Source organism: Mastigoproctus giganteus, chromosome 14, assembly GCF_048544385.1.
Source record: "Mastigoproctus giganteus isolate SK-2022 chromosome 14, ASM4854438v1, whole genome shotgun sequence".
NCBI classification, from domain to species: Eukaryota; Metazoa; Arthropoda; class Arachnida; order Uropygi; family Thelyphonidae; genus Mastigoproctus; species Mastigoproctus giganteus.
In genome coordinates, this window is record NC_143588.1 from 18,055,463 (window position 1) to 18,082,591 (window position 27,129).

The 27,129-nt window shown below is 39.0% G+C and overlaps 1 protein-coding gene across 1 annotated transcript in view; it reads left to right on the plus strand.

Annotated features, from left to right (window-relative positions):
- The window catches only part of LOC150074999 (transmembrane protein 50A), a 102,574-nt gene that overhangs the window by 20,645 nt on the left and 54,800 nt on the right, over positions 1-27,129 (plus strand). The window contains exon 2 of the mRNA XM_090388312.1: positions 15,512-15,624. Within this exon, the coding sequence (XP_090244438.1) occupies positions 15,512-15,624 (113 nt within the window). The remainder of the gene's footprint in view (positions 1-15,511; positions 15,625-27,129) is intronic.

The window sequence follows — 27,129 nt, forward strand, 5'->3', positions numbered from 1 at the left end:
GATTCTTCCTCTTCAGATTATGCACAGGGGAGGGGAGATAAACTCATTGAGGAAGGAAAGTTGCAGGATAATGTGTGGAAGTTTGCCTTCATGCAGTGAGTGGTTGATTGTTGGAACAAACTTCTGTTATTGTGGATGTGGGCAGTTTCAATAAATTATTGGAGGGGATGGACAGGTGGTGTGGGAATTTTTTATTTTGGCTAATGAGTTATAAGCTTGCTTTGTTGCATCATTTGCTAATACTAAGATAACGAAATGTAGATGTGCTCATTTTTGGGGGTTTGCCTAATGTTTGGGCAGTATAGAACACCGATTGAAACACATTGGTGCATAATATTGGCCAAACCACTGGATCCAGTGCACGTTTGTCTCAGTATAATAAAAAAATGTGTGTTTTTTTTTTTTTTTTTTTTTTTTTTTTTTTTTTTTAAGAGTTAAGCAATTCAACTGGAGGGCTGCATTGCCCCTCATTAGCCTCCTCTGTTCATGAGATCACATGCCAATGAATTTGAGAAACCAGCAAAAAATAATTTAAAATTTTTCACTTTTTTGATGCCACCTTTATTTTAAATTTTTTACGAATACAACTGTTGAAAAATCCATTTTTTATATTAAAAATATATTTTTAATTAATTTTTGGCATTGAAACTTCCTTTATACCTATTGGAGTGTAAAATGCAAAACGAAAAACCTGCATGCTGCAGCAATATAATTGGATGTCAGCTTGTCAATAAAAGGAGTGCCTGCTGCATAATATGTGAAGCATGTGTGCCAGCAGTTTGGTTCCAGACTTCTCTTCAGTGTTATGAAACCAGAGATTGTTATTGATCGGGGGAAAGTGCATGTTATTAAGCCACTTTGCAATAATTGTACACAGCAGATGCTACTCAACATGTGCATATAATTAGGTTTAACTTAATTCCTGAATTTTTTGTAATTTGTCAATAATTAAGAGAGATTCTAGAATTTTCAGTGGAGAAATCCTAGAAAACATTTTTAAAATCAGCTGTTAAGAGTTTCAGCTGTGTGAATGGAGTAGATAAAGAGCACAAGCTGCTGAAATATTGTCTCGGGTTTCAGTGACCCCTGCACCTGGCTCAGGGTTAACATTCATCATCATAGGTTGCTGTCCCATCTGGGGTTGCCAATCAGCATCTGTCATAAACATCATAAAATAATTGTTGCACATTTTTGCCTATCCATTCGTTCATATGGGATACACTTAAATAGAAAGGGTGCAAGAATTTTTGCTGATGCTGTCGAGGCAGTGTTAGATGGGTCGGAAAACTGCTAGCTAGTTGGGGGGGATACAAGGACAGATAGATTAACAGTAGCCACTGGCAGAGGTGGAAGTGATTCTTGCACTGCTTCTATTGAAATGAGCAGAAGCCTGAAAAACAAGATGCAGGATATTTCGGAGACTGCTGGGAGTCATTGCAGTACAAGTAAACACATGGGTTGTGTTAGGGTAGCTAAGAATAGAAACAGGTGCATGCATACTTGCGTATACACCAATGCTAGGAGTTTGGTAAATAAATTTGATGAATTTGAGGTATTGCTCAAAACATCAAAGGCAGATATTGTTGGGATATCAGAGACGTGGTGTCACACAGATATAAGGAATGCGGAACTGGAATTTGGGGAATACAATGTTTATAGAAAGGATAGACAGGACAGGAGGGGACGAGGGGTTATGCTATTAGTTAAGAAACACATAAAATCCAAGGAAGTGAAGCCAGTGGACATCAATGGACAGGGCAGTGTCGAGTCAGTTTGGTGTGACATAAGCATAGGGAAATCAAAATTGAGAGTAAGAGTGTGCTATAGGCCTAATGACTCTGATGAGTATAATAAGATATTGTACAGGGAAATGGAGTGGACCATTAAATCAGAGAGTCTTATAATGGGGGATTTTAATTTCCCAGATATTGACTGGAATTTGTGGGTTGGTAACTCACACACTAGCCATGCTTTTGTGGATTTATTGGATGATTGTTTTCTACATCAGCATGTTCGTGAGGCAACAAGACGGAGCAATACTCTTGATCTGATTATCAGTAGTGATTCTTCATGCATTAAGAATCTGCAGATAAATGAACCACTAGGTGGCAGTGATCACAGTGTGTTGAAGTGGGATTTACTCAAGGAGGTAACTACCATCAGAGGTAAAGGGAAGGGTTTTTGTTTTCATAAAGGCGACTATGATGGTCTGAGACAGTATTTAAATTCTATACAGTGGGACCAACTGATGATGTTACCAACAGAAAACTCAAAATGGGAAGCATTCAAGGAACTAATCTTGGAAGCTACCAGGCTTTACATACCAACTAAGAAATATTGTTCAAGGTTTAGGCCTAAAGGTTGTCAGATGAACTAATGAGACATGTGGACATGTGGCAGAGAAGAAAAATGCATGGAATACATACAAATTAATGGGCGACATGGAAGCCTATGATAGATATAAGTTGGTCTGTAACCAAGTCACAAAGGAGATTAGGCAGGCAAAGGCAGACTACGAAAAATCTTTGGCAAAGAATGCAAAGAAAAACAGAAAAGAGTTCTTTACCTATTTAAACTCAAGAAGGAAAGGGATGAATCAGATTGGTCCACTGGATATTGATGGTTCAACAGTTGAGGATCCTGCTCAGGTGGCTAACAATCTAAACGAGTATTTTCATCTACATTCACGCATGAGGAGTTATTCAGGAAGGAGAATGACGTAGGTAAAGTAGACATTGGCAGTGAGCTAGATGATTTTGTAATAACTGAGAGGAAAGTGGAGGAGAGATTGTTGAGGATAAACATAAAAAAAGGCACCTGGGGTGGATGGGATCTATCCAGTTATATTAAAGGAGGCAGCAAAGGAAGTAAGCAAACCCCTAGCCATAATTATGAGAGCTTCTTTGGACTCAGGGGAGGTACCCATAGACTGGAGATGTGCAAATGTAACCCCAATTCACAAAGGAGGATCAAAGGCTGACACAAATAATTATAGACCTGTTAGTTTAACTCCTGTTCCAGGAAAATTAATGGAGCCACTGGTTAAAGAAGCACTGCAGGATCATCTAGACAAGAATTCAGTTATAGCTCAGACGCAGCATGGTTTTGTTAAGGGCAGGTCTTGCCTGACCAATTTGATTGGATACTATGATGTAATCACAAAAGAACTGGATGCAGGGAATAACTTTGATATTATATATTTGGATCTTAGAAAGGCTTTTGATACTGCTGCACATGGAAGACTGCACAAATTGGTGCAGTGTGGCATTGGAGGCAAATTGCTGCTATGGATAAGGGGATGGTTGAGTGGCAGAAGACAGAGAGTGGTAATCAATGGACACTGCTCAACGTGGACTAATGTTATTAGTGGAGTTCCTCAGGGTTCAGTGTTAGATCCGTTGTTGTTTTCGGTGTTTATGAATGATATTGATGATGGTATATCAAGTTTAATGTCAAAGTTTGCAGATGATACAAAGGTTGGCAGGGTTGTTAAGGACACTACTGACGCTATGCTGCTGCAACAGGATCTGGAAAGGTTGAACAGATGGGCTGAGAGGTGGCAAATGAAGTTTAACATTGACAAATGTAAAGTACTACGTATGGGAAACAGTAACCCCAGAGCAACGCATCAACTCTGCGGTACTACACTGACAGTGGTGGAGAATGAAAAGGACCTGGGGGTAATTGTGCAGGCAGATATGAAGTTCTCTGAGCAGTGCAGACGAGCTGCAAGAGTAGCTCATGTTGTCTTGTCAAAGATATACAGGAATTTTTCTAGCAGGGATAAGGAGGTGATTATTCCCTTGTATAAGGCAATGGTTAGGCCACATCTTGAGTACTGTATACAGGTCTGGAAGCCTCATTTCAAGAAGGACGTAGAGCTGCTGGAATGGGTACAGAGAAGGGCAACAAGATTAGTGAATGGAACAAAGGGTTGCTCTTACGAAGAAAGGCTTAAGTTTTGCAAATTACAGAGTCTGGAGACTAGGCACCGGCGAGGTGATCTGAAAGAGGTGTATAAGGCTTTGAATGGTTTGAGCATGCTCAATACTAATGGGATTCTTCCTCTTGCTCAGAATAATCACCTCAGAGGGCATAAATTCAAATTGAGGAAGGACGGATGTCGGATAGATGTGCGGAAATTTGCCTTTGGCCAGCGGGTGGTTGGTTGGTGGAACCGACTTCCATCATTTGTTGTTGAAGTTGATAGCCTAAACAAATTTAAGGCTCAACTGGACAGGTATTTCGAACGAACGGAGGGGTGAAATGGGAGTGGTGTTTTTTTTTTTTTTTTGGCTGATTCTGAATAAGCTTGCTTTCTTGCATCATATGCCTCTACTAATGCTAATATTATCGAGCCATGATATTCTTCTTCTCTTCTGCTTACCAATAATTCTTCCAGTTAGGATGATTTATGGTACTGCATATTCTTCTTGATGTCTCATAATTTGACCAAAAAAAAAGTAAAGTTTTCCATTTCTTGGTTAGAGACGCAATTTCCTTTCTCTGCTGACTGATCTCAATACTTTCACATTTGTAAATTTAGCTGTCCATGGAATTGTAATATTCTTCTGTACATGTACATCACAAATGCCTTCAATTTCTTAATTGTTGCTTTCGTTAATGTCAGAGTCGTGCAACCATTGGGTCCCTGAGGTTGTCACAGACATTCTCTCAGATATGCCAGACAAGCTGTACTTGCTACCTGGGAGTCTAAAATGCTGATGGAACTGATATTCAGGTGACACTCAAGTCAAGTGGACACAATTTCGGCAAAGTCCGGATGGTCTGTGACAGCCAAACCCTCTGCTTGCACCTTCACGATGGTGGGACTGTTAGTAATCCTGGGTATAACCTCCATGCACAAGTACATGGTGGGGTGACCACCCAGGTGTGAACCAACGTAAGCAGGGATCGAGGTATGGTGCTAACACCACATGAAAAAATGCCGCCCCTCTATGTTACCAGGCAATACTAGGTGGTAGATGACTCTCATCAACTGGCGCAATACCACCACTTTGCTTATTGGAGGCTTGAAGTGGTGGAACCCATGATTAGTCTCTAGAGCTAAGTTCCAGTCAACCCTTCCCTATCTCTTCCATCATGCAGTATGATTGATGACTTTTGAGGTTATGATGAACATCGTGGCGAGATACAATATTCCTTACATTTCGAGGGTACAGTTCTAAAACGGTGTTCCAGGGCCGGCTGCTAGTTAGTACACTGGACCGAACCTATTGGTAACTCTCTAGGAGGCTTCCGGATCAGTTAGTGTATAATCTTGCTACCTCTACTCTGCCAGATAGTGACTGGAGGGAGTCCAAGTAGTGTGTATGTGGGGAGCATTGTCGAGGCCACGTTATGTCAAGGATCTGGGCATATTCTTACCATGTGTACGCCATATCCAAAAGTTTCATTACTTCATACAGCATGTCCCACCCACTTTTTCTCACTATTGAATACACCATGAATTGTCAAACTAATAGAGCAAGCTTATCTGCGAAAAGATCTAAACCTCCCAAGGACTTCCTGATTCATTTCACAAATATACGTGGTCTCAATTCCAATCTCAACGATGTCCATTTCCACTTGCAGTCTGCCAAACCCCATGTACTTTTTCTGACAGAATCTCAGTTATCGGTTGATTCAACTACTGCTCATCTCAGATGCCCAAAGTATTCGATGTATGATTACTTTCGCCTCAAAGGTGGTACTTGTGCACATGTCCATTCTGATATTCCCTCTCAGAGATTTGGCAATTTGGAATCTCCTCTCTTTGATCTTCTCTGGCTTAAAATCTCTCTACCTCATTGGGTCAAATTCATCTGTTGTCTCTACCGTTCTCCCAACTCCACTAATCACTTGGAGCTCTGTGACTTCCTCTCTTTGCAACTTGACTTTCTCCAATCCAACTCTCCTAACAGTGAGGTAATTTTCCTTGGTGATTTTAACATTTCACAACTCCAGCTGACTTCCGTTTTCTAGTCACACCGACCCAGCTGGTCGAGATGCTGAGACTTTTGCAATTACTAATGAACTTGCACAGATTGTTAATTTGCCTACAAGAATACCGGACAATCCTAATCATACAGCCAACACGCTTGATCTTTTTCTTACAAACAACCCTTCTAAGCACACGGTCGAAGTGAGAAGTCCTTTAGGCACTTCGGATCACAACTTGATGATTCTCTTCTCCAAAGGAGTCTTTATCTCATGGCTATTCCCAACCTCGTGTTGTTTGGCATTAGAAGATTGCAAAATGGAATGACCTGCGAGATTTCTTTTGTTCTTTTCCTTGGTCGGATTACTGTTTCAAAACTTCTGATGTCAGCGTTTGCTCAGATCATGTCAGTGAAATTATTCTTGCAGGAATGGAATCCTTTATCCCACACTCCACTTTAAAATCTCGTCCTTTTTCTAAACCTTGGTTTTCCATTAAATGTGCTAAGGCTGTTCAAGAGAAGAATGTTGCATATCATAATTGGCTTGTTTCTAATTCTTCTGTTTCATTTTCTGCCTACACCAAAGCTCGCAACAATTGTAAAGCAGTTATTAACCAGTCCAAACTAGAGTTTGAACAGGCTAAGAGTAGAAAACTTGCTTCTTGTCCTAATGGTAGCCGAGCATTCTGGTCTCTTGCCAAAGCTATTGGCTGCAACTTTTGCCCATCTCTGCTCTCACCTCTGTCCAAACCAGATGGTTCTGTTGTCACGTCAGCCAAGGATAAAGCTGACCTGCTAGCATCCCATTTTTCTTCCAACTCATGTATTAATGATCTTGGTAAAACACTTCCAACCATTCCTAACATGCTCCATTCAATGCCTCCTGTGGTCTTCCATCAAAAGGATGTCAGAAGGATTGTGACGAATCTTGATGCTACGAAAGCTCCTGGTCCCGATGTTATTTCTCTACTTGTTCTCAAAACCTGTGCTCCTGAACTTACTCCTATTCTTTGCTGCCTTTTTTTCACTTTCTTATTCCAAAGGTGTTTTTCCTCCTTCTGCTTGGAAATTTGCTCATATCCAGCCAGTTCCTAAAAAGGGCGACAAATCCCTCCCATTCAATTATCATCCCATTGCAATTACTTCTACTCTTTCTAAAGTAATGTAGAAATCAATTAACCGCCAACTCTTAAACTACCTAGAAACCTTACGTCTGATCAACAATCGCCAGTATGGATTCCGTCAGTGTCGATCCACTGGTGATATTCTGGCTTATTTTACCCATTTATGGACTAATTGAATTGAAAGGTTCGGTGAAACACAAGTAGTTGCTCTTGACATATCAAAGACTTTCCGTCGTGTTTGGCATAAAGGTCTTCTAAACAAGCTCAACCTTATGGTTTGCCAACTGTTTTTAGTAATTGCTTATCCAGTTTTCTCTCTGAATGCTCACTGAGGGTGATGGTAGATGGCTCTCTGTCTTCTAACTTCTCCACTAATGCTGGTGTCCCCCAAGGTTCAGTTCTTTCCCCCACTCATTTCCTCTTGTATATTAATGACCTTCTTCCATTGACTGGAAATCCTATCCGTAGTTTTGCCGATGATAGCACATTGCATTCTACTTTCCATTTTGAGAAACCTTGCCCTGCTCAATCAGCTTAAACTTCTAGAAAATCTGCTACCAATTCCTGAAATGCAGATCTTCAGGTAATTCTCCAGTGGGCCAAAGACAACCTAGTTGATTTCAACCCTTCTAAAACTCAGTCTTGTCTTATATCTCGCAAAAGGATTATTCTGCTCCTTTGCTTATCTTTAGTGACACTCTGATTTCTAGGCAAAATTATATCTCTTTTGGGGATTACCCTGACTTGTAATCTCTCTTGGCACAAGCACATTACAAATATTGCTTCCTCTGCATCTAATAAACTTGGTTTTCTCTTTCCCTCTTGGCGTTACTTTTCTTCCAAAAGCTGCTCACTCTGTATAAATTGCAAATCTGCCCAGTCATGGAATATTGTTCCCACATCTGGGATGGTGCTCCCAAAACCTCTCTCAGGCTTCTTGATTCCATTCAGAAGAGGGCAGTTAGGTTAATTAATGATTCATCTATAACAGTCTCTCCACTCACTGTCTCATAGACGTACTGTTTCTGCTGCATGCCACTTCTACAGATATTTCCATGGGCCCTGTTCTTCCGAATTGGCTTCTATAATTCCCTCTCTTTTTCAAAACAGTCCAAACACATGCTGCCACCAGCCAACATCCATTTACTGTCCAACTTCAAACTCACAGAACCAACTTTTCCTCTTCTTCTTCGTTTAATCATTCAACTGCCGTTTTCTGGAACAATCTTCCTTCATACGTATTTCCTGAAAATTACAGTCTACAGAATTTCAAGTCCAATGTCAACAAATATCTTCTTTCTTCTTCTTCTTCTGAACCTCCAACTCAAGCACGGTACTAAGTACTATAGGTTCTAATATCTCTCGTGTTTGGGGTTTACATAAAAAAAAAAAAAAACCATAGAGTAGTGTGGACCAGATGTAGCACTCCATTACTGTTAATCGAAGATTTAGATCCAATTGCAGATTACATAAAACCGTTTTCATTTTTCAAAAGGCCAATCTTGCAATTTCAACCCTTCTTTTAATTTCAGTGAAATCATCCTTTGTCATTAATTTCTTTTCCTAAATAGACAACTGCTGACGTTTTTTAGTACGTCAGCCATCAACCATAAGTGTGAGATTTGTATAATTCTAGGTTCCACTACCATCTATTTAGTCTTACTGGGTTTTATCCAAAGAGCCATCTTATTACTTTCTGCATTAACTATCTTCATGAGTGTTTGAAGATCAGAATCATTTCCTGCAATGATGACTGTATCATCGGCATAGCATATGTTGTTGATGACTACTCCATTTAAAGCAATTCCTTCTGCTCTAGCTTCCACTGCCCTCTTCATAATTTTTTAAAGAGTATAGATTGAACAGTAAGGGGATGGAATGCACCCCTGTTGAACACCTCTCTTTATCATAATTTCTTCTGTCAGCTCATCTTCCTCTATCACCATAGCACTCTGATTGTAGTACAGATTCTCCATTATTTGGATGTCTTTGCTGTCTAAGTTTATCTGGTGCAGGATAGCAAACAATTTTCTATGCTAAACTTTGTCAAATGCTTTTTCATAGTCTGTGAAACAAGCATAGACATCTTGTTGCATTTCCAGACATCTTTCTAATAATACCTAAAGGCTGAACATAGCTTCTCTGGTACCTACACCCTTCCTAAATCCAAACTGAATCCTCCCTGTTTCCTTTTCACATTTACCCGGGATGTGAAAATAAATTATTCTTAAAAATATTTTTAATGTTTAACTCGTGGGGCTAATTGTTTGATATTCTGTTCAGTTCTTTGCATTTGCATTTTTTGGTAATGGTATGAAAGTTGATTTCGGCCAATCCTGAGGAATCTTCCCTGAGTCATAAACTTTATTGAGCATACATGTCAGAGCCTTGATGTCATTTTCACCCAGCAATTTTAGATATTCTGTTACTATTCCATCCTCTCCAGCAGCCTTATCTCTCTTTGCCATTTTCAAAGCCTTCATTACCTCACTTTGAGGTATCATTGGGCCTTCAAGAACTATTTCCTTCAATTTCCTTTTGTCTCTTCATCCTCTTTGAACAACTATGATATATACTTTTCCCAGATCTACTTTTTTTCTTTCAAATCCATCATTGCTTACCATGTTTCATTAACTATATGAATCTGGGTCTTTTTCTTGTACAATGCAACCAATTCCCTGTTTCGTTAACTATGTTCATCTGGGTCTTTTTCTGTACAGTGCAACCATCTCCTTTACTTTTCTATGAAGATAAATAGTATGAATCAGAGCTGTACTACTCAATATGTTCTACGTTGATAATAATATTAGTAAAATAATAAGAGGAGTTTACCTCAATATAGTGCGTAGAACACTTCCGTATGATACCCTCCAGAAATTAAAATGGAAAAAACGAAAAAATCGACAACTTACCGGTACATTAGAGTAAAATATAAATAATTAAATAATCAATATAACACAATTCAAATCAATTTAAAACAATTAAAAATCAAATTAACGCAATTAAAAGAATCTAACGAAAATATATTTTTATATTTTCGTTAATAATTTTTATAAAATATAAAAATAAAATATATTTTTATATTTTCGTTAGATTCTTTTAATTGGGTTAATTTGATTTTTAATTGTTTTAAATTGTGTTATATTGATTATTTAATTATTTATATTTTACTCTAATGTACCGGTAAGTTGTCGATTTTTTTCGTTTTTTCCGTTTTAATTTCTTGAGGGTATCATACGGAAGTGTTCTACGCACTATATTGAGGTAAACTCCTCTTATTATTTTACAAATATGAAGATTAAAATAATCATGCATTTTTTGTAGTTCGTCAATTTCTTGGCATCTTTCTTCCAGCCAATAGCCCTAGCTTCCTTGATCTTCTGTTGAATTTTACAACTTATCTCCTTATATTTTTGTTCAGGCTTGTTTTTGTAACTTCTCTTTTCCATCAGCTCTAATATCTCCTGTGTAATCCAGACACATTTCCTTTTCTGTTGCCCCTTTTTCAAAAGGTTTTTCTCTGCTATCTTAATGGCAATCTTCGTTATCCCACTTCATTTCAGGACTTTCTTCATTTGCTTCTCTGGTTCTATTCTGATTTCGAACTTCTATTTGTGTTTCTATGAACTTTGTAAAATATCTGTGATACCTCCTCATCGTTCAGTTTTCCTCTGTCTATCTGAGTCTTCTTTTTCTTTTTTTGAGAGCTTTTTAACCTTGTTATTAGCACTGTTACCTCTGGATTATGGTCTGATGTAATATCTGCTTCTGAATCTGCTTCTGAAACAAAAAAAAGTGTGCTAACACACTTTTTTTGTTTGTTTATCATCATATAATCAATTTGATTTTGAATAATTTTGAGAACAAAATATGTATGTGTCCTTGGTGGTTGTCTAAATCATCATCATCATCATAAGCAATTTTCAATCCACTGCAGGATGAAGGCCTCTCCAGCAACTTTCCAGTTACTTCTGTTTTGTGCAATGGCTATCCATTTACTACCCACAAACTCATGAATTTCATCTGTCCATCTCCATTGTCTTCCAGGTTTTCTTCTAGCTCCTCTTAGGTACCATTCTGTTATTTTCTTATCAGGTCTTCGAGCTATGTGTCCTGCCCAAGACCATTTTAATTCTTTAGTTTTGATAAGAATGTCCTTTACTTGAGTTTGCTGCTTAATCCATGTGTTTTCTTCTTATCTAACAGTCTGATTCCCAATATAATTCATTCCATTCTTTGCTGTGTAGTTCTCAGCTTCTCTTCCATTCTTTGCTGTGTAGTTCTCAGCTTCTCTTCCATTCTTTTGGTGAGTGCCCAAGTTTTACTTCCATAAGTCATGGTGGGGAGTATACATTGGTTCATTATTTTACGTTTCAGACAAATTGGGATATTGCTCCTCAGTATGTGATTATATTTCCTTGAATGCTATCCATCCAAAATTTATTCTTCTCTTGACTTCCAGCCATTTATCATTATTACATCCAATGACTTGTCCCAGATAAGTATATAACTCCACCTTTTCAATTACTGCTCCTTCAATCATTATATCCCTTTCTGTGGCATACTTGTTCATCATTACTTTTGTTTTAGCCATATTCATCTTTAGTCCAAAATCCTTACTAACTGATTAAGATTTTCCTCTAATTCTTTGGGATCGTGGATTATGACCACAATGTCTTCTGCAAATCGTAAAGAGTTTAGGTACTCTCCATTCATATTGACTCCTTTCTGCGACCACTCTGATCTTCTGAAAGCTTCCTCAAGGGCAGCAGAAACAACTTCGGAGATATTGTGTCTCCTTGTCGAACTCCTTTCTCAATTTTAAATTTCCTACTGTCTTTGTCTAGTCTAATAAAGGAGGTAGCATTCTCATATATTTTCTTCAAAATCATAATATATGAGGTATCTATACCTTGTCTTTCCAGTGCCCAAAACATTGCCTTATGCTGTATAGAGTCAAATGCTTTTTCATAATCCACAAATGCCAGGCATAATGGTGTTTTATATTCATTTGCTTTCTCCATTAGCTGTGGTATTACATGAAGGTGATCCATAGTTGAGAATCCTGTCCTAAAACCAGCTTGCTCTTTTGGTTGATTCTCATCAAGTGTTTAAATCACATGTTGACAACTATCATGTCCTCCTGCTGGCTGAACTGGATAATTCTATCTCCTCTATCATTTCTAATTCCCAGTCCAAATTTTCTAAGTCCATTACTGCCTCTCTTTCTACCTTCGCATTAAAATCACCCATGACCATATTTATTTCTTGTTTCTTAGTTAGCTTCATCTGCCTTAGCAGCTGTAGGGGCATAAACTTGAATCAGATTAATATTTATTGGATTGCCCCTTAGTTTGATTAGCATTATCCTATCAGATTTTGGGATGAAATTGCTAACATATTTTATGTCCTTTGCTACAAAGACCTCACACCATTTTACCCCACTGTAGCTTCCTGAATAGTATATTCAGGAAGCTACAGTGAATTGTATATTCAGGAAGCTTTCTGTCTCCATTATAAGTGTCACATATTCAATTTTCTTTCCACCTCACTTCACTTAGTCCAAAAATTTTAAGGTTAAGCTCTTGCATCTTTGATTTTGTTCTCCATCTTTCATCCCAAAATCTAATAAAGTAATGATTTTTTTTGTATCTGATATTTTCATGATGCTTAAAAAAATGTGATGGTTTTCCATTGCCTTTCACGTTGCAGAATCATAGCCAGATTTCATGGACTCCATCTCGTCCTGAGATTATTTGAAATTAGCATTAGCATTAGTAGAGGCATATGATGCAAGAAAGCAAGCTTATGCAGCATCAGCCAAAAAAAAACCACTTCCATTTCACCCTTCTGTTTGTTCGAAATACCTGTCCAGCTGAGCTTTAAATTTATTTAGACTATCAACTTCCACAACAAGGAATGGAAGTCTGTTCCACCAACCAATTACCTGCTGGCTAAAGGCAAATTTCCGCACATCTATCCTACATCTGTCTTTCCTCAATCTGAATTTATGCCCTCTCAGGTGATTTTTCTGAGCAAGAGGAAAAATCCCATCGGCATTGAGCATGCTCAAACCATTCAAGGCTTTATACACCTCTATCAGATCACCTCCCTGGTGCCTAGTCTCCAGACACTGTAATTTGCAAAACTTAAGCCTTTCTTCATAAGAGCAACCCTTTGTTCCATTCACTAATCTTGTTGCCCTTCTCTGTACTCGTTCCAGCTCTACATCCTTCTTGAAATTAGGCCTCCAGACCTGTATACATTACTCAAGGTGTGGCCTGACCATTGCCTTATACAAGGGAATAATCACCTCCTTATCCCTGCTAGAAAAATTCCTGTATATCATTGACAAGACACCATGAGCTACTCTTGCAGCCCATCTGCATTGCTCAGAGAACTTCATATCTGCCTGCACAATTACCCCCAGGTCCTTTTCATTCTCTACCTCTGTCAGTGTAGTACCACAGAGTTGATACGTTGCTCTGGGGTTGCTGTTTCCCATATGTAGTACTTTACATTTGTCAATGTTAAACTTCATTTGCTACCTCTCAGCACATCTACTCAACCTTTCCAAATCCTGTTGCAGCAGCATACCGTCAGTAGTGTTCTTAACAACCCTGCCAACCTTTGTATCATCTGCAGACTTGGACATTAAACTTGATATGCCATCATCAATATCATTTATAAATACAGAAAACAATAATGGACCCAACACCGAACCCCGAGCGACTTCACTAATAACATTAGTCCACAATGAGCAGTGTCCATTGATTACCACTCTCTGTCTTCTCCCCCTCAACCATCCCTTTATCTATAGCAGCAATTTGCCTCCAGTGCCACACTGCTCCAATTTGTGCAGCAGTCTTCCATGTGCAACAGTATCAAAAGCCTTTTTAAGATCCAAATATATAATATCAAAGTTATTCCCTGCATCCAGTTCTTTTGTGACTGCATCATAGTATCCAATCAAATTGGTCAGGCAAGACTTTCCCTTAACAAAACCATGCTGTGTCCGAGCTGTAACTGAAGTCTTGTCTAGATGATCCTGCAGTGCTTCTTTAACAAGTGCCTCCATTAATTTTCCTGGAACAGAAGTTAAACTCACAGGTCTATAATTACTTGTGTCAGCCTTTGATACTCCATTGTGAATTGGGGTCACATTTGCACATCTCTAGTCTGTGTACCTCCCCTGAGTCCAAAGAAGTTCTCATAATTATGGCTAAGGGTTTGCTTACTTCCTTTGCTGCCTCCTTTAATATAACTGGATAGATCCCATCCACCCCAGGTGCTTTTTTTATCCTCAACAATTTCTCCTCCACTTTCCTCTCAGTTATTACAAAAGCATCTAGCTCACTGCCAGAGTTTACTTCACCTCTGGCATTCCCCTTCCTGAATAGCTCCTCATGTGTGAATGTAGATTCAAAATACTTGTTTAGTTTGTTAGCCACCTGAGCAGGATCCTCAACTGTTGAACCATCAATGTCCAGTGGACCAATCTGATTCATCCCTTTCCTTCTAGAGTTTACATAGGTAACAAACTCTTTTCTGTTTCAGCTGTTCCAGCACCTCTTGCTTCAAACTGACCTCCTTCCCTCAGTTTGGCGATAAAGCTTATTATATGGTGGCTTTACTTGCCATGTCACAATGCCATCCTTGGAGTCATATAGTATTTCTTGAAGTTGCCCCTCTCACTATAGCCTGATAGCATTGCCACTCCTTGTCTACAACTGCTTATTTGCCGGGTTTACCCACTTGTTTTGCAGCTAATCTCTTATCTAGAAGGCATTTCATCATTTGCAACCTGGTAGTAGCTATTAGCTGAACCCTGAGAGAGAGTTAACATTAACAGATATTAAATTTGAATAAATGGTTTAGAATAAAAAAAAAGTAAAGTGCAGCCATTATCAACCCACTGCAGGGTGGAAGCCTCCTCAACAATTCATGCTGAGGGAAATGGACCATAATCTGCCACGCTGGTCCAGTGCGGGTTGGCAGATCGACCGTATTCAGCAGTCAGGGGCTTGAACCCCGGTCTACTCAAAGAGCGTGTGCTACTGCACTCCCGCTCCTGCCCGCTTGGCTACGGAGGCCGTCTGGTTTAGAATAATACACGTTTAATTTTTATTCATGTGCTTCATAGATCTAATTGTTTTAAGGGAGGTAATGAAGTTGGAATTTTTTTTATAACGTGGACCACAAGTAGTTAATACGCATAATACAGCCCCTCAGTGGTTTTTAAGTTGGACAGCCCTAAGCTACTGCATGGAGTAATGTGAAAATTCAACTAGTGAATCTGATGCTTCTAACTCAAGGAATTTTAATCCAGGAACTGTTGTGCCTTACTTTTTGGATACTTTTTGTAAAAAGCACATTTCATTTATGTGGAGAGTTAGCATAAAATCAGAGTAAGAACTTTTAATAAAAATATTAATTTCTTTGTAGTTTTTTACAGGATGGTGGATTATTTTAGATGTCGCTGCATTGTATCCAAGTGCGGATGATTTCAATCATGCTTATCATGTTTGCGGAGTCATGGGTACTTTATCTCTATTTATGTAAGTAACATTGTCTATTTAAAGAATATTTTTGATATTTGTTTATATTAAAACATGTGCAAAGGAGAATCATTACGTATTAAAATTTATTCCACCATCCACTTATTGTCTAAGTCTGTAGCCTATAAATTTTGGGAAGTGTTTGACAAAGTTTTTTTTTTTTTTTTTTTTTTGTTCCTGATAATGTGGAAGTATCATCTTTATGAAATATAATGTTGTCTCCTAATTTTAAAAATTTAATAAATACTTGTTGTGCACATTTTTATACCTTATTGTTAAGCAATGAATTAATTGATGATGGATGCAGCTTATTGTGTAATGGTTATAGTAAAATCTCATTAATTCAAACTCGAGTTTATACAAAGTACTCGTTTGTATGAAGAAAAGCCTTTCACCCCTGTGAAAGAATAGGCTTTTCTATGTAAATATATTCATTTATTACAAAATTCGATTAATATGTATTACAAGGTTCATTTTCATTCTGTGAGAAATGAATATTGCTATTTTGTATGTTTAATACAAATCTTGGCATATTATTGCCCCTATTATTGCCTCTGACCGCCGGTTCCCTGATTCCCAAAGGATGGCACTGGCTTGTTAGAATTTACTTTTGTGTAAACAAAACCAGTTTATGGTATCTATAATGTAAGTGCACTCTAAAAAACATTGTGAAGGATGAGCTGTTAAATTAACAAAAGAATAAAAACAGTTTGCAATTGTTACACTAGTTCTGTGTCTTTTGTACAGTATAATCTGTTTTTTGTGCCATTTTATCTGGGATGGTGTCTTTTTTTGGAGCTTGTGTTTTTAAATTAATTTAAAGTTTATATTAAATCTCATCTAGCAGTGGTGATGAAACTCCATCCATTTACATTTCATCACAATGAAATATAATGGTGATGAAATGTAAATGGATTTATATTAAATCTCATCTAGCAGTGGTGATGAAACTCCATCCATTTACATTTCATCACAATGAAATATAATGGTGATGAAATGTAAATGGATAGAATTAAGCAGGAAATTAAACTGAAAATTATACGAGAGGCTGATAGAAAGGAAAACCGAAGAAGTAAAACGGATGTTGCAAAGTAATACAACATCCCTTTACCTACAATACCGAAAAACCAAAAAAAAACTTGAAGTGCATGACACTGGAGCAGTAATAAAAAAAAATAGGGAACAAATTCATGGTGAAAACATCAGGAGCTTGAAACAAAACTTTTGGAGTGGTACCACCAAATGCATGCATCTAATTTGCCAATGTGAGGTTTGATTTTGCGATAAAAGGCAAATTATTTAACTCAGCAACATGGAATTATTGACTTCAAATACAGCAGTAGCTGGCTCCAAAGATTTAAAGGCAGGAATAACTTGGTTTCGTGAAATGTTTGTGGTGAGTCTGGATTAATCAAAGTAAAGGCTACAGGCTGGTTGTGTTCTGTGCGGTCTATTCTTGAAAAATATGAGGCAATGAACATTTTTAACCTTGACAAGACAGGTTTATTTTACAATTTTCTGCCAAAAAGAACATTTGCTGTTCGAGGAGAGCCTTATCATCTTCGAAAATTAAGTAAACAAAGACTCACTGTTCTATTATGCTGCAATTCAGATGGTAGTACAAAACTATGCCAAATTATGATGGGTAAGTTTTCCAAGCCAAGATATTTTAAAGAACTTAACCAAATTTCCTGCGATAGTAATAGAGGCATGTGATGCAAGAACGCAAACATATGAGCTTATGTAGCATCAGCCAAAAAAAAATAAATAATTCACACAACCATTCCCTCTAAGAGTTTATCCAGTTCCTCCTTGAATTTATTTAAGTTATCAACTTCCACAACAACAGATGGAGGTTTGTTCCAGCAATTAACCACCCGCTTGCTAAAGGCAAATTTCTGCACATCTATTCTACAACTGCCTTTCCTCAATTTGAATTGGGATTACTTCTACCCATCAGAATTAAGCCTGCTCAACCCATTCAAAGCATTATACACTTCAATCAGATCACCTCGCAGGTGCCTAGTCTCCAGGCCTACAATTTGCAGGACTTAAGCCTCTCTTCGTAAGAGCACCCCTTTGTTCCCCTCCTTTGTACTCATTCTAGCAACTCTACATCCTTCCTAAAATGAAGCCTCTAGACCTGTACACAGTACTCACGGTGTGGCCTGACCATTGTCTTATACAAGCAGACAATCACCTCCTTATCCCTGCTAGCAAAATTCTTCTAAATCATTGACAGTACCCCACAACCCACTCTGGCAGCCTGTCTCCACTGGTCAGAAAACTTCATATCTGACTGCACAATTACTACCAGTTCTTTTTTATTTTTTACAACCCTAAGTGTAGTACCACACAGTTGGTGCATTTCTCTTGGGTTACTTCTACCCATATGCAGTATTTTGCATTGGTCAATATTAAACTTCCGTTGCACTTCTCAGCCCATCCACCCAACTTTTCTAGATCCTGTTGCAATAGCACACTGCAATTACTGTCATTAATAACCCTGCCAACCTTTGTATTATCTGTGTACTTGGACATTAAGCCTGATATACCTTCGTCAATATCATTGGTAAATATACAAAACAACAAGAGGCCCAACACCGAATCCTGGGGACTCCACTAATAATATTAGTCCACAAAGAGCAGTGTCCATTGATTTACCACCTTCTGTCTTTTCCCACTCAACCACCCTGTTATCCATTGTAGCAACTTGCCCTTAATACCATACTGCTCCATCTTGTACAGAAGTCTTCCATGTGCAACAGTATCAAAAGCTTTCCTGAAATCCAAGTATAAGATATCAAAATTATTTTTTGGATCCAGTTCCTTTGTAACCACATCATATTATCCAATCAAATGTGGGAAAGTAGTTGGATAGGTTTTACTGGTACCACTAATTTGCAGATGGTAATCTCTTAAGCTAAAGAGATTGCCATTGTGCTCAGCAACAATACTATTGCCTAAATTTCTTGAAGGCCAGAGAGGGAAAACAATGCATACCCAATTAAGTCTCTCATAATCCATTAACCTGGTAATCTCATGGAAAATTTTCTTTGTTCTATAGACGCTATTTTAAATGTAATTACGAATAGGAATTCAAAAAAATTTTGCTAAACTGAAAAATCTGATATAAAGAGTTCGTTAAACAAAGGTCAGACTACTTTTTGGCATTAAAAACGTTTTTACTGGCTTTATTCCAAAGATTTTGTAACAAAAAAAACTGTAATGCAAAAAGCGTTACAGAAGTGACATCATTAGCATTAGTAGAGGCATACGATGCAAGAAGCAAGCTTATGCAGCATCAGCCAAAAAAAAAAAACCATCCCATTTAACACCTCCATTTGTTCAAAATGCCTGTCCAGCTCAGCCTTAAATTTATCTAGGCTATCAACTTCCACAACAAAAGATGGAAATCTGTTACACCAATCAACTACCCGGTGGCTAAAGGCAAATTTCCGCACATCTATTCTACAACTGTCCTTCCTCAATTTGAATCTATGCCCCTTCAAGTTCTTAATCTGAGCAAAAGGAAGAATCCCATCAGCATTCAGCTTGCTCATCCCATTCAAGGCCTTATACACCTCAATCAGATCACCTTGCAGGTGCCTACTCTCCAGCCACTGCAATTTGAAGAACTTAAACCTTTCTTGGTAAGAGTACCCCCCCTTTGTTCCCCTCACCAATCTTGTTGCCCTTTTTTGTACTTGTTCTAGCAACTCTACATCCTTCCTAAAATGAGGACTCCAGACCAATACACAGTACTCTAGGTGTGGCCTGACCATTGCCTTGTATAACGGGATAATCACCTCCCTGTTCCTGATAGCAAAATTCCTATATATCATTGACAAGGCTCCATGACCTGCCCCGGTAGCCTGTCTGCACTGCTCAGTGAACTTCATATTTGACTTCACAGTTACCCCCAGGTCTTTTTCACTTTCCACTTCCTTGAGTGTAGTATCACACGGTACATTTCTCTTGGGTTATTGCTACCCATATGGAGTACTTTGCATTTGTCAATGTTAAACTTCAGTTGCCACTTCCCAGCCCATTTGCCCAATTTATCTAGATCCAGTTGGAGTAGCATACTGTCTTTACTGTTGTTAACAACCCTCCCAACCTTTGTATCATCTGAAACTTGGACATTAAGCCTGATATACCATTATAAATATACAAAACAACAATGGGCCCAACGCCGAACCATGGGGAACTCCACTAATAACATTTGTCTGCGAAGAGCAGTGTCCATTGATCACCACTGTCTGTCATCTTCCACTCAACCATCCCTTTATCCATTGTACCAGCTTACCCTTAATGCCATACCTCTCCAATTTGTACAGCAGTGTTCCATGTGCAACAGTATCAAAAGCTTTCCTGAAATCCAAGTATATGATATCAAAATTATTTTTGGCATTCAGTTCCTTTGTGACCACATCATAGTATCCAATGAAGTTGGTCGGACAAGACCTCCCTTTAACAAACCCATGCTGTGTCTTAACTATTACTGCAGTCTTTTCTTATCTTCAGCTGCCACCAGAAGTGAATTATTGTAACTTGTATTGTAGCATCATACTTGTATGATGGCAACAATAATTTATCTTCTACTGGACCAAATTTAATGAAATTTTGCACAGAGCTTCATCTTAGATCTATACTAGAGAAAAACTTTCAAACATCTGAAAATTATAGTAGTTTTTCCAGCATAGTGGAAAATGTGATCGTGTGATCAAGGAAATTTTCTTGTGTAATAAGCAGGATAATGTTGACGTATAGCATATCGCTGGAACGCTAAGGAATTTAGAAACAGAAATAATAAGGTTTTAAGAAAAAAAAACTTTTGGAAATGTGTTAATTCAAAAATGCATCTGGTTTCAAGTTACCGGGTGTTTTCAGATTGAATGTAAATTTTTTTTTTTTCTTTACAATTAAACTCTGAGGCTGGAAAGAGTTTTGCACATTTATGAAAACATTCAACTTGGGCATGTCATCAGATCTTTCGATAAATACACTAGTGTGCAAAACGTAAGGGCCAACCCTATTTCTAAAGGTTACAACCACAAAATCTTTACTTAAGGTACTCTTTACTGATGAGAGTAGATTCAGCCTCAACAGCGATTCTGGACGTCAGCTAATCTGCCGAGAGGTTGACACGCTGTATCACCCTACAAACTTCACCGAAAGGATCGATATGGCGGTCGTGGTGTTCTCGTCTGGGGAGACATCATCTTGGATGGATGTACACAACTCCATATACTGGAAGGCAATACTGTAACCAGTGCACACTACTGTACTGAGGTAATCCTTCCCCCTGTGCATCTGTTCTGAGATTGGCCACAAGTTCATGTTTATGGATGAAAATGCCACACCCCATTGCACTGCAGCTGTTGATATGCTTTTGGAAAGTGAGGACATTTTTCGTATGGATTGGCCTGCCTGTTCCATCTATCTAAATCCCATCGAACACATATGGGATGCTCTGGGGAGATGCCTAGCAGCACTTCCACACCCACTAGAAAATGTTCACCAGATGAAGAAGGTGCTGACAGAGGAATGTACAATGTTACCGCAAGAACTTATCAATGACATTGTTCTAAGTGGTCCTTGAGGTTGTCACAGACATTCTCTCAGATATGCCAGACCAGCTGTACTTGCTACCTGGGAGTCTAAAACGCTGATGAAACTGATATTCGGGTGACACTCAAGTCAAGTGGACCCAATTTCGTCAAAGTCCGGACGGTCTGTGACAGCCAAATCCTCTGCTTGCACCTTCACGATGGTGACCCTGTTAGTAATCCTGGGTATAACCTCCATGCATAAGTACATGGTGGGTGACCAACCAGGTGTGAACCAACGTAAGCAGGGGTTGAGGTGTGCACACACCACATGGAGGAACGTCGCCCTATATGTTACCAGGCAGTACTAGGTGGTAGATGACTTTCATCAACCGGTGAAATGCCACCAATTTACTTATTGGAGGCTTGAAGTGGTGGAACCCATGTTTAGTCTCTATAGCTAAGTTCCGGTCAACCCTTCCCTATATCTTCCATCATGCAGTTTGATTGATGACTTTTGAGGTTATGATGAACGTTGTGGCAAGATCCAATATTCCTTACATTTCGAGGGTACAGCTCTAAAACGGTGTTTGCAGGCCGACCGCTAGTTAGTACACTGGACCGAACCTATTGGTAACTCTCTAGGAGGCTTCCGGATCAGCTAGTGTATAATCTTGCTTCCTCTACTCTGCCAGATAGTGACTGGAGGGAGTCAGAGTAGTGTGTATGCGGGGAGCATTGTCGAGTCCACTTTATGTCAAGGATCTGGGTATATTCTTACCAAATGTACGCCATATCCAAAAATTTCATTACTTCATACAGCATGTCCCACCCACTTTTTCTTACTATTGAATGCACCGTGAATTGTCAAACTAATAGAGCAAGCTTATCTGTGAAAAGATCCAAACCTCCCAAGCACTTGCTAATTCATTTCACAAATATATGTAGTCTCAATTCTGATCTCAACGATGTCCATTTCCACTTGCAGTCTGCCAAACCCCATGTGCTTTTTCTGACAGAATCTCAGTTATTGGTTGAATCAACTATTGCTCATCTCAGATGCCCAAATTATTCGCTGTATGATTCCTTTCGCCTCAAAGGTGGTACTTGTGCATATGTCCGTTCTGATATTCCCTGTCAGAGACTTGGCAATTTGGAATCTGCTCTCTTTGATCTTCTCTGGCTTAAAATCTCTCTACTTCATTGTGTCAAATTCATCTGTTGTCTCTACCATTCTCCCAACTCCACTAATCACTTGGAGCTCTTTGACTTCCTCTCTTTGCAACATTCATCAACCGGTGATTGATGAAAGTTTCCTAACAGTGAGGTAATTTTCCCTGGTGATTTTAATGTTCACAACACGAGCTGGCTTCCGTTTTCTAGTCACACTGACCCAGCAGCTCGAGATGCTGAGGCTTTTGCAATTACTAATGACCTAGCACAGATTGTACATTTACCTACAAGAATACCGGACAATCCAAATCATATTTTTTTTTTTGATTTGGTAGTTGTTGCCGCATCGGCTTCTGTGGCCATATTGCACCTTCCAAGGTTTTTGCAGTACTTTGATCCAAGCCCGAGGCGGGAATCGAACCCGCGACCTTTGGGTTGCCGGGTAGGTACTTTACCCACTCGGCTAGCCCTGTCGGCCCAAATCATACAGCCAACACGCGGGATCCTTTCACAAACAACCCTTCTAAGTACACGGTTGAAGTGAGAGGTTCTTTAGGCACTTTAAATCACAACTTGGTAATTGTCTCTTCTCCAATGGAACCTTTATCTCATGGCTATTCCCAACCTCGTGTTGTTTGGCATTACAAGAATGCAAAATGGGATGACCTGCAAGACTTCTTTTCTTCTTTTCCCTTGTCGGATTACTGTTTCAAAACTTCTGATGTCAATGTTTGCTCAGATCGTGTCAGTGAAATTATTCTTGCAGGAATGGAATCCTTTATCCCACACTCCACTTTAAAATCTTGTCTTTTATCTAAACCTTGGTTTTCCAATAAATGTGCTAAGGCTGTTCAAGGAAGAATGTTGCATATCATAATTGGCTTGTTTCTAATTCTTCTGTTTCATTTTCTGCCTACACCAAAGCTTGCAACAATTGTAAAGTAGTTATTAATCAGTCCAAACTAGAGTTTGAACAGGCTAAGAGTAGAAAACTTGCTTCTTGCCCTAATGGTAGCCAAGCATTCTGGTCTCTTGCCAAAGCTATTGGCCGCAACTTTTGCCCATCTCTGCTCCCACCTCTGTCTAAACCAGATGGTTCTGTTGTCACTTCAGCCAAGGATAAAGCTGACCTGCTAGCATCCCATTTTTCTTCCAGCTCATGTGTTAATGATCTTGGTAAAACACCTCCCACCATTCCCAACACGCTCCATTTAATGCCTCCTGTGGTCTTCCGTCAAAAGGATATCAGAAGAATTTTGATTAATCTTGATGCTAAGAAAGCTCCAGATCCTGATGGTATTTCACCACTTGTTCTCAAAACTTGTGCTCCTGAACTTACTCCTATTTTTTGCCGCCTTTTTTCACTTTCTTATTCCAAAGGTGTTTTTCCTTCTGCTTGGAAATTTGCTCATATGCAGCCAGTTCCTAAAAAGGGTGACAAATCCCTCCCATCCAATTATCGTCCCATTGCAATTACTTCTACTCTTTCTAAAGTAATGGAGAAATCAATTAACCGCCAACTCTTAAACTACCTAGAAACCTTTCGTCTGATCAACGATCACCAGCATGGATTCCATCAGTGTCGATCCACTGGTGATATTCTGGCTTATGTTATCCATTTATGGACTAATTCAATTGAAAGGTTCGGTGAAACACAAGTAGTTGCTCTTGACATCTCAAAGGCTTTCAATCGTGTTTGGCATAAAGGTCTTCTAAATAAGCTTCCATCTTATGGTTTGCTAACTGTTCTTAGTAATTGGTTATCCAGTTTTCTCTCTGATCGCTCACTGAGGGCGATGGTAGATGGCTCTCTGTCTTCTAACTTCTCCACTAATACCGGTGTCCCCCAAGGTTCAGTTCTTTCCCCAACTCTTTTCCTCTTGTATATTAATGACCTTCGTCCATTGACTGGAAATCCTATCCATAGTTTTGCCGATGATAGCACATTGCATTCAACTTTCCATTTTGAGAAACCTTGTCCTGCTCAATTAGCTTCAACTTCTCGAAAATCTGCTACCAATTCCTTAAATGCCGATCTTCAGGTAATTCTCCAGTGGGGCAAAGACAACTTAGTTGATTTCAACCCTTCTAAAACTCAGTCTTTTCTTTTATCTCGCAAAAAGGATTCTTCTGCTCCTATGCTTATCTTTGGTGACACTCTGATTTGTAGGCAAAATTATATATCTCTTTTGGGGATTACCCTGACTTGTAATCTCTCTTGGCAGAAGCACATTACAAATATTGCTTCCTCTGCATCTAAAAAAACTTGGTTTTCTCTTTCGCTCTCGGCGTTACTTTTCTTCCAAACAGCTGCCCACTCTGTATAAATCGCAACTCCACCCTGCCATGGAATATTGTTCCCACATCTGGGGTGGTATCCCCAAAACCTCTCTCAGGCTTCTTGATTCCATCCAGAAGAGGGCAGTTAGGTTAATTAACGATTCATCTCTAACAGAGTCTCTCCACTCGCTTTCTCATAGACGTACTGTTTCTGCTGCATGCCTCTTCTACAGATACTTCCATGGACACTGTTCTTCTGAATTGGCTTCTATAATTCCCGCTCTCTCTCTTTCAAAACTGTCCGAACACGTGCCGCCACCAGCCAACATCCATTTACTGTCCAACTTCAAACCCAAAGAATCAACTTTTCCTCTTCCTCATTTATTCATTCAACTGCCGTTTTCTGGAACAACGTTCCTTCATACGCATTTCCTGAAAATTACAATCTACAGAAGTTCAAGTCCAATGTCAACAAATATCTTCTTTCGTCTTATCAACCTCCAACCCAAGCACGGTACTAAGTACTATAGGCTCTAATACCTCTCGCGTTTGGGGTTCACATAAAAAAAAAAAAAAAAAAAAAAAAAGAAAAGAAAAGAAAGTGTGGAAAGGCGGTGCAAAGCCTGCATCGACATTAGGGGTGGCAATATCTCCGACTGAGGACCACCTCTTTCCTTTGTTCCATCTTTGGCAGTGATGCATCTGTATCATGGCAGCCAGTGCTGTGTTGCTATTTCTGAATAAATTCCCTCTACCGTTTTGTTTCCATTGTTGTGACAGAAACAAAACGGTAGAGGGAATACAGTAAACCCCTGCTATTCGCAGGGGTTACGTTCCTGAGAAATGTCGTGAATACCGAAAACGCGAATACTGAGTTATGGCTCCCATCGTAATAAAGGGGTTTCATTCCAAAGTATGAAATTTATAAGAAAAACTAGTCTAAAATTTGTCTATGTATGTATTATATGTACCTTCATAATATGACTATGTACATAGATAGTACATAGTTCAATGCAAGCATATGGCATCGAAATGAAAATTTTTTTTTTTTTTTTTTATCTGAACCCCAAACACGAGAGGTATTAGAACCTATAGTACTTAGTACCGTGCTTGGGTTGGAGGTTGAGAAGACAAAAGAAGATATTTGTTGACATTGGACTTGACCTTCTGTGAACTGTAATTTTCAGGAAATACGAAAGAAGGAAGGTTGTTCCAGAAAACGGCAGTTGAATGAATAAATGAGGAAGATGAAAAGTTGGTTCTGTGGGTTTGAAGTTGGACAGTAAATGGATGTTGGCTGGTGGCGGCACATGTTCGGATTGTTTTGAACGAGAGAGCAGAAATTATAGAAGCCAATTCAGAAGAACAGTGCCCATGGAAGTATCTGTAGAAGAGGCATGCAACAGAAACAGTGCATCTATGAGAAAGCAAATGGAGAGACTCTGTTAGAGATGAATCATTAATTAACCTAACTGCCCTCTTCTGAATGGAATCAAGAAGCCTGAGAGAGAGGTTTTGGGGGCACCACCCCAGATGTGGGAACAATATTCTATCGAAGGGCGGAGTTGCAATTTATACAGAGTGAGCAGCTGTTTGGAAGAAAAGTAACGCCGAGAGCGAAAGAGAAAACCAAGTTTTTTAGATGCAGAGGAAGCAATATTTGTAATGTGCTTGTGCCAAGAGAGATTAGAAGTCAGGGTAATCCCCAAAAGAAATATATCATTTTGCCTAGAAATCGGAGTGTCACTAAACATAAGCATAGGAGCAGAAGAATCCTTTTTGCGAGATATAAGACAAGACTGAGTTTTAGAAGGGTTAAAATCAACTAAGTTGTCTTTGCCCCACTGGAGAATTACCTGAAGATCGGCATTTAAGTAATTGTAGCAGATTTTCGAGAAGTTGAAGCTAATTGAGCTGGACAAGGTTTCTCAAAATGGAAAGTTGAATGCAATGTGCTATCATCGGCAAAAGTATGGATACGATTTCCAGTTAATGGAAGAAGGTCATTGATATACAAGAGGAAAAGAGTGGGGGAAAGAACTGAACCTTGGGGGACACCGGCATTAGTGGAGAAGTTAGAAGACAGAGAGCCATCTACCATCACCCTTAGTGAGCAATCAGAGAGAAAACTGTATAACCAATTACTAAAAACAGTTGGCAAACCATAAGATGGAAGTTTGTTTAGAAGACCTTTATGCCAAACACGATCAAAAGCCTTTGAGATGTCAAGAGCAACTACTTGTGTTTCACCGAACCTTTCCATTGAATTAGTCCATAAATGGGTAACATAAGCCAGAATATCACCAGTGGATTGACACTGACGGAATCCATACTGGCGATCGTTGATCAGACGGAAGGTTTCTAGGTAGTTTAAGAGTTGGCGGTTAATTGATTTCTCCATTACTTTAGAAAGAGTAGAAGTAATTGCAATGGGACGATAATTGACTGGGAGGGATTTGTCACCCTTTTTAGGAACTGGCTGGATATGAACAAATTTCCA